A 9050-nucleotide genomic window follows, 5' to 3' on the forward strand; every position below is an offset into this window, starting at 1 on the left:
GTGGATTGGTCTAAAAATTACCTCTTCTACCAATGCGCTCACAGAGCTTAAAAAAGAAAAACGGGTCCAAACTACAAATACCAGCAGCTCTCAGCACAGTTGAGAGAGGACCCAGGGCACACCGCTCAATTTTATTCTAGCAAATATTTCTAAAGATCTTTACTTTTCCCGTATAGATATAAAAGCTCATGGAAAACAAAGCATTTTGAAACATTATCTCTGGATTTGCTTTTTTATTTTTGGCTGCTTTTTTTTTTTTTTTTATTTGGTGGGTGGCCCTTTCTACCTCATAGCAGAGTGACAGTAACGAAGGACCCAAACCTTTAATCTTGTTTTGCAGTGGATTTAGCAGAAAGCAGCTGCAGCAGCCTGGAAATTACCATGGAAAAAATCCTGAAAACAGAACTGAAAACTTCCGTTCTGAAGGCATTTGGAAGCTCGGGAGGAGGATACATTAGCCAAAGCCAAGGTTATGAAACAGATAGCGGACGAGTATTTGTTAAAATCAACCACAAACCTCAGGTTAATGCTAGCAGATATTTAACTACTAATACTGCATGTAGAGAGCTTTTTCTTTTAAAAGCACCTGATTGTTAATAATTTAGAGTTCTGCGTTTTCAGGCTGACGTTTAATTATTTCAGTTTTCTTTTAAAAGCTGTAATCTATGTTATAACAAGCATTAATGCAGCAGGCTTGGTTAATACAAAATGAGGTGTAATGCAATGTGATAACCTTCAACAACAGGAATTGGCATTGCAATATGTAAAATGGAGGCTAAGCACAGAGCTGTTATTGTAGTATTTAGAGTTTGGAAAAGCCTAAAGCGAAATTTGCATTCACTGCATTCCTTTTCATGTTTCAGATGGGAGGACAGAGTAGTGGGAGGGAAGAAACAGGGTGCCAGTGCTAAAACTCATGTATTCTTTTTAAAGCTACAGAGGTTTCAGACTTCCCCATGGCATTTTGTATTTCTAGCAGTGAGATTCTTGCAATTTTTTGGGACAAGCTCTTGACTTTTCTGTTACTAAATACATACTGAATTGCTTTTTGTAGCACCACAGTGCGCCAGAAATTTGTTTTATCAATACCAAAAACTTACGAAACCTGCTGTGAACTGCAACTTTACTGCAAAAATGTAGAGTACAGGCTTAATATTTGTACTGTCATCTCCATCTGGTGGCCATTGACCTGCATGGAGAGGAAAACCAGTTTAACGATTCAATCTTTTACTTCATTTAGTAGTGGTCATCTGTGGATTTGAAGGAGCAAGTCTTGGGTATTATCCTCAGAGATACTGGTATGTCTGAGTAGTTTGGTATCTCCATAAGCAGCTGGAAATCATGGTGAAATGTGATGTATCCTACTAACCTGGAATGAATTTGGGGAAAAAAAAGAAGTTAGAATTAAGGTATTCAAGTTCCCCTGTGTGGACTGAAACCTTGCTGCACCTACATTCCTTTATCAAGATGAAGTAACTCCTTGTAACTTTGTAAAAAAAGTATTTTTTCCAAAATACTCATTGCAGACATCCATGGTTTAGCCCAAGGATATTCTTATTCCTTGACAGGCTAGAAAAATGTTTGAAGGGGAAATGGCAAGTTTGGAAGCTATTCAGAAAACCAATATTGTGAGAGTGCCTCAGCCTATTAAAATAATTGACCTACCTGGAGGAGGAGCAATGTTTGTTATGGAGTACCTAAAGATGAAGCACCTCAACAAGTATGTCTGTACAGCTCTCTTTTTTTACTATGTTTTGGGGCATATTTTCTTATATCTTACAGTCAGTTGGAAAACTTCATGCAAAGAACCTGTCTATTTTCTCAGAGCTGGAGCTTGTATCTGTCAAGATCTGTGCCTCTGTGTGTGTATGTGCACATATTAAAAATATATACGTGTGTGTGTATACACTGCTTTCCCATACTTTTCTCTTCCCTGACCTTCTACCTGCAATAGAAATGGCATGCTATCACTAGAGTAGAGCTTTGTATGCTGATCTACGTATGCTGAGATGCTACTAAAGTGAATGTGCTAATGGCTGAGTTTAGTCCACCTTTCCCTCATGAGATTTTTCATTTGAGTTTCTTTTCCCTGCCTATCAGTTTTCTTTAAACTTACAGGCTTCTTCTTTGAAACTTCTGGTTCTCTAAGTATAATCTTCAAGTATGATTGAAACCAGTCAACAAGTTCAAAGGCACTAGGGTGAGGAAGAACTAAATGGGTAGATAACATGAAGTTCTGTGTTGTCCGTCAACCAACCTGAACATGGAATTCAGGAGTCACAGGCTTCTGAACAAAGGCTTTCAGGAGTTACCTGCTTCATTCCGGGCCTCTACAGGAACATAGTAATACTTCTGGTTCTTCTAGTAGTTGTTCGTCCAACCTATTATTTTTATTGGGACAGTAGTGCCAATGCCACAGCCTCCTCAAACAGTCCATTCCAATCCATCCCACTGTTTCTATGAAAGATTTTCTAATGTCTAACCTCAGTCTTCCTAGTTGCAATTTTAAGCCCGTTATTTTCTACCCATTCTGGGCACGGAGAAGAAATTCGTTTCCTTCCTTGCAGCTCCTGTTCAGATATCTGTGCAATATTTTAACTGGTTTCTAGTTGTCTGTCATCTGCATTAAGCAACCTCAATCCTTGCTTATGGCTTCTTTCTAAACTTACCATTCTTAGTGCTGTTCAACTGAGCTTGAAGTATGAGGCCCCAAAATAGATACCATGTTCTCTTCTCTTCTTATTAATGTAGACCTGATAAGGAGGATTACTTGATCCTCCTGCACTCTGTGCTCCTGCTTTTACAAGCTTGTTTTCTGTTTACCTTTCTTGCAAGAGCATGGACTTATGTCCATTTTAGTAACTGTTACAACCTGTTTCTTCAGAGTTGTTGTCTAATCATTTGCTCCCTGTTACGTACTTGTGAAGTTGATTAAGGTTCTATATTTGTCAAAAATATACTTGATCATATTTGAGATTTTTTTTTTCTCCCTGTAATATTTCATTCACTTGTTTCAGTTTTGTTTTGTTTTTTGATCCTACAGATACTCTTCAAAGCTTGGAGAACAGATAGCAGATCTCCATCTTTATAACCAAAAACTTGGAGAGAAATTGAGAAAGGAGGGAAACACAATTGGTAGAGTATTGATATCACGTACTAAACCAAAAATTAAATAATTCATTTGGCTGTGGTACAGTATTGCATTATAATTTTAATGATAATTAAAGTCAATCCGGGGGATAATGTTTCATGAGATATGTCCCTCCTGTCCCTATGCCACCCTTCTCAAATGTACATTATATACACAGGAGCTAGAATTACTATTAGAATTTTAAAACATTACCTTTTAACCTTGGCAAAACCAAATTTGTAATTATTTTTAATTCTTCATTTTGTATATACTCTGTTGTATAAAATTATGAGGATACTGAAATTTAGTAAGAAATAGTGCTAATATTTGCTGTTAAAGCTTCCAACATTTCATAAGTCAAACTGAAAATTTGGATGAGTTGTCTTTTTCAGTGCCAGTTAAACCTTTCAGCCTCATGTACTGTCAATCTCTTAAAACGTTCTTTACCTTACAGGCGTCCTCTTTTTGTTCACTGTTGGTTCAGACAATTAACTTATTCCAAAATAAGGCCCCAGTTAGTAAAAACATAAATAGGTTCCCCTTTAAAGATGTTGGGGATTACATTTTCGAACTCAAATATGTAGCAAAAATATACAACAGTTGCTGCTTCTTGAAGATGACTGTAATTCAGCACTGTAAGGTCATGATCCAGTTTCTGTTGACTTTAATGAAAACACCTTCCATCATTCTTTGGAAAGTGGATTAAGGGATAAGTAAATAAATAAAAACAGGAGTCTATACAAATAATTATTATTTTAGAGTTATTAGTATTATAATTTTAAGTAGTCTGTACCTGTGTCTTTCCCATGACTTCAGGGATGGACTGAGTTCGAGACTCAGTGGTGGACGTATTACAATGTCAGGTCAGAAATAATCTGTGAATCAAAAATAAGCCCTGTTTAATGAAAACATGCTCATGTGTCACAATAGTAAAAACCAAGTCTGTGATGTGGACTCTATTCCCAATGTCTAACTCATTTATCCGAAGAAAAGTCACTAGATGTGACTAATTGTGCCTCCATTTCCATTCAGTATCTTCAAGTTTGAGTTCTTTCCATCTTTAGAGGGTTGTGACCATGAAATAAGTGTAGCTTATTGCTTAAAATTATTCTGTATGCCTGTTCTCTGAAATTTAGTTCTGTGTTTGCAACTTTGTTATGTAAGGATTTCAAAACTCCCAATTATTTTGTTTCTTAGGTAAAGGAGCAGGTCACTCTGAGTCTCAGTATGTGGATAAGTTTGGATTCCATACAGCCACTTGCTGTGGTTATATACCACAGGTATGCTCCATGTCTGTGAAAGCTAACGTACTCATATAGCTCATAAAGCTTGTTTCGTTTGCCTTCAGCTTTGACTATGGTTTCACTGTTTCATTCTGACATGACAGTGAAGGGAATATGATGGCTATTCAATGTGTGTGGCTTGCTACAATGCATGTAGCAGGCAGACACAGTGGATTGATAAGAATTTGAAAGGGTGTGGTGGTTCTTTAGCTTGGTGATACTTAATAAAATAAGTATCCCTTCACATACCATGTCTTGGTTTTGTTTTGTTCTAAACCACTACTATACGGATCTCAAATGGCAAAATCCAGTGCTTTTAGAGGGCCTCATCATTTAACACATCACAATAAGACATTGGAAAGGGCTCTCAGATAAATGAGTCATTTGCTTGCTCTGCACATGGTAGAATTTTTTTTACAATTTACTGAATGAACTTTCAATACCTCAAACCCTTTGCTAAATGCAACTTTCCACCAAATTAGAAATGCATTACCCAATAAAAATGAATGAATAGTTTTGCATTTCCAGAAAGATTTTGAAATATAATGTGGAACAACTGAAATGATCTCGCCGGAAACTCTCCATCTAAAATACATTAAGAAAATTTGAATGAATGAAAATAGCCAGAACCTCAACATATATCTCATGTTAAAGACAGCCTCACCTAAGCATGGAAGAGAGCATCACTCCAAAAGAACAATCAACAAAATATCTAACAACATTGTGCGTGGGTCATACTAACATTGCCTAGGTCGTTGTGTCAGCATTGAACGCTTTAACTTGCTATCCGTGTATTATTAGTACTTGACTATGTATATGTTAAAATTGTTTATTACAAACCTATATATCATATTTTCTAGGTGAATGAATGGCAGAGTGATTGGCCTTCTTTCTTTATTCGTCACCGACTCCAAGCTCAATTGGATTTGATTGAAAAAGATTATGGAGACAGAGAAGCCAGAGAACTTTGGTCACAGCTAAAAGTATGAACCATGCCTTAAATCTGTTTTTTAGAATGTTAGAAAATATGTATCAGTGGACTTTTAAGGGTGTTTTAAAAGAGATTTATATAGCTTTTAATGAACAGCAGTAACTGGACTAGCTTCACAGCTGGTCCAACAACATTATCAGCTGAAAAGAATTCATGGTTCAGTTTTTTTTGTAGTGAAAATAAACCTGTAATTCAGCACTGACATTTATTTCTTAGAATACAGCTAATAATAAGATGCTAAATCCTATCTAAGAACTTGGTGTTGCAAAGTAGGTAAGATTCTGCTGCCCAGGCAGATTTTTATTTTTTTTAGTTGGTCCAGGCTCCCAGCTGAGACTGTGGTTCAGGTCACACTCCATGCAGCACTTAGGAAACAGCCAGGAATGTATCCTTCTGCAAGCTCCACATCACAAATTTGTTCCTTAATTCTGGTTAATTGGTACAGATGTTTACTGCTGCCCTTTTTGCCACTGAAACCTTTTAATTTAAATTAAATTTATTTTATATTTCTTGTGACAGCCAATACTATCCATGTCTAGAAACAATACATTAATACTAGATGTTGATACGAGACTGAATTAAATGATTTGCTAAGCTCTGTCAAGGACAATCAAGAACATTTATTACTAGCTTACAGTTTAGGCTTATGCTTGTAGCCATCAAGGCTTACTTATTACTGGCTTATAAGTTTAGGCTTATGCTTGTAGCCATCAACTTCAAAAGCACTCCATGAGGACTGAAAACAGGCAGTAGTTGACCAGCTTAGTCTCTTATATACTACAGTGCTTAATTTTATTTACTATTTTCTTCAGAAGTCTTTAATTGTTACATGTTTGTTCATGCTTTTTCAGCTGAAGATTCCTGAAATGTTCTGTGATGTAGAAATCGTTCCTGCTCTCCTGCATGGGGACCTGTGGGCAGGAAATGTGGCTGAGGACGACTCTGGGCCAATTATCTTTGACCCTGCTTCCTTCTATGGCCATTCAGAATTTGAACTGGCCATTGCTGGAATGTTTGGCGGATTTAGCAGTTGTTTTTTCTCTGCCTATCACAGTAAAATACCCAAAGCTCCAGGATTTGAGAAACGAAACAAATTGTATCAGCTCTTTAATTACATAAACCACTGGAACCATTTTGGGATGGGGTACAGGGGATCTACCCTAAATGTAATGAGAAAACTCTTAAAGTGATCAGATAGGGTTGAGAAATTCTGACACAGTCCCTTAGTAATTAACAGGCCTTGCTTGTCAGAAGTAACACAAACTAGGAATTAATGTTGATGATAAGACACCTGACATATAAAAAAAAGCTTGGCACACTTCTAAGCCTCACTAGAAGCCAAGAGTGACTGTGTAATCTTTAACTTGTACACTAATTTACTAGAACAGATTCATACCCTGCTGAAGGAGAAGGCTGCCTTGTTTGTGAAGACTCCACTAGGGTGGAAAAGTAGGATGACAGCCTAACCTCACTCTCCACACAGTCACTTCTCAGTTGCTGCCTTTCCACAGTTGTTTGCATCTTGCCACTTCTGCTGCTGCTCTATCAGCAGTTCATTATTGAGAGCTACTGTTGCGGGATTGTGGTGCTGGAAGCAATAACTAGTATCTTACATCTCCTCTTTTTTGTTCTGTTTTAGTTTTCTGTCTCTGTTTTCATCCCTTCTCCCGTTTATATTTCTGTCGTCTTTCCCATGTTAAGTGTCCTGATCCAAAATTTAAATCCGATTCTATGAATCTGAAAATGAAAACATTCTCTTTTTGATTTAAAGAGTGGACAAGGCCCTTTGGACTGCACTTGGCAAGCATATATGTAATTAATAAAATTTCTAATATTTATTTTAATGTAATTTACTTACATGCTTTTGTTTTTCTCTTGCTATGAGAAATTAAATTACAGTGGTATTTTGTAAAAAGTAATTAACTATATGGTCAGAAAGTGGGTTGTTACCACACAAGTTTGATAATAACATATCATAGTTTTAGTATGATGTTTTAGTGTGTTATACTATGATAGTAACTTTGTAAAAGGATAGCAAAAAATGGGAGGGAGGCTTAGTGTTTTGATGACAAGAAAGTATCTGTTGCTGCTGTGCTGGTTGGTGCTTGATGTATTTTCAATTTTATGAAATAATTTACAGTAGGCAAAGCTAGTCTGTTCTGCCACTGCTGGATGACTGAGGGAACAGTGTCAGATTGGATGGCTTTATAATGTTTTTTTTTATATTCCTTACCACTTTATTTTTACAGAAAACATAGGCAATGAGAACTTGGGGAGAAAACTGTGCAACAAAGATATTGGCATGCAATGTGAGCTACAGTACATTAACTGTTTTTTTTAATGGAAGAAAGTGGTAAAGGAAGGAGATCTAAGTGCAGTCCAGTAAACGCTTATGTGAGTCAGAAAATTTGAGTAAGAGTGACTGAACTTTTGTATTTAGTCTTCAGATGGTTGTCATGACTAATGCCTAAAATGTTATAGTCAAAAATGCTCAAATATGTTTAGCCTTTTTTTAGCTTTAAACAGCTGTGCTATAAAGGTTTAATAAACTTTAAAGTTAGATGTTGTCATTTATGCTATTTAAAAATATGCATTTCATTCTCTGTAAGTATAATACAAATAGGTACAAATTTTTACTTCCTTTGAATTTGGGCTGCAATTAAGAGAGGTTGTAATGGTGTGGTTATAACATTTAATACAATTATAACAAGGGAAAAGTGGAATAACGGAGTTAGAATACAGCTGAAATCGTAGCTGATAGCTAGAAGATCCAGGTCTGAGAAAACAGCAAAGTGCATGCTTACTAGTATTTATTAATGTCAACAAGAATACATGTATTACATTGGAAAGTACACATGCACTTAAGATTTCTCCTTCTCAAATAAAATACTTGCCTTGCAGAAACTAGGCATTTGGTGTACCTGCATTTTGTGATTGTGGTTTGCGTTAACGAATGTAAGATACATAAGATGTATGGGTGTGGACAGAGCTACTGGATACTGGGAAGGAGAAGTTACCTGTCCTAATGTCCTGACCAGACTTAATTGTCTCCCTCAATTTCCTTTATAATCGAGGGAGAGAAACGAGCACCCCTGACGGTGGCTTATCTCACCCCGAGCACCCATTTTAGTTCATCAGCTGGTCTGATCCTTCAAGTTTATTTTCTGTTAAGTAAAAGGATAACCTGGGGTGACTTAGGCAATGTCTACTTTAGACTCTGCCTTTAGTTTTCTATTGTTGGAGATGTATCATGAGAGAAGTGGAAAAGGACTGCTGTTATCTGGTAAATATTCAGTAGCTACGGGAAAAGTGTGTGGGAAAAGAGGAGTGGATGGAGATGTGGTATGGATTGGGCTGAAACATGACAAAATACCTGCCTGAGAAAGCTAACGGGAAAGATGGGAACTGCTGTGAGGGGGCAGCCATTTATTGGAGTCTGCCCACTTGCTTCCCTTCCTTTTTTTTCCTGCAGTTGTAGCTTTCAGCATTCAGACTTTGTTTCCAGAATTTTATATCATTTCTGAGCTGACAATTGACCATATAATTCACTGTTTTTCCGTGGGCAGGGTAAGAAAGGCAGAAGCTCCCGGAAAACTGCGTACCGCAGGGCGTCCCCTCAGCCGCCCCGCAGCCCCCTCAGCCCTCC

General features: G+C 37.1%; 1 protein-coding gene across 1 annotated transcript; it reads left to right on the forward strand.

Moving 5' to 3' along the window:
• Positions 1-267: 267 nt before the first annotated feature.
• Positions 268-6702, forward strand: FN3K (fructosamine 3 kinase). Its single transcript, XM_009888796.1, has 6 exons — positions 268-522; positions 1569-1720; positions 3044-3135; positions 4328-4410; positions 5274-5396; positions 6256-6702. The coding sequence occupies exons 1-6, from the start codon at positions 382-384 to the stop codon at positions 6592-6594; spliced, it is 930 nt and encodes a 309-aa protein (XP_009887098.1). The 5' UTR covers positions 268-381; the 3' UTR covers positions 6595-6702.
• The last annotated feature ends 2348 nt before the right edge of the window (positions 6703-9050 follow it).

Source organism: Charadrius vociferus, unplaced genomic scaffold (genome assembly GCF_000708025.1).
Source record: "Charadrius vociferus isolate BGI_N301 unplaced genomic scaffold, ASM70802v2 scaffold281, whole genome shotgun sequence".
In the NCBI taxonomy this organism is placed as follows: Eukaryota; Metazoa; Chordata; class Aves; order Charadriiformes; family Charadriidae; genus Charadrius; species Charadrius vociferus.

Coding starts and splice junctions, on each gene's coding strand:
- FN3K (XM_009888796.1), top strand. CDS start 382: ATGGAAAAAATCCTGAAAACAGAACTGAAAACTTCCGTTCTGAAGGCA. Junction 3,136..4,327: donor AAAGGAGGGAAACACAATTG/GTAGAGTATTGA, acceptor TTTGTTTCTTAG/GTAAAGGAGCAGGTCACTCT. Junction 4,411..5,273: donor GCTGTGGTTATATACCACAG/GTATGCTCCATG, acceptor CATATTTTCTAG/GTGAATGAATGGCAGAGTGA.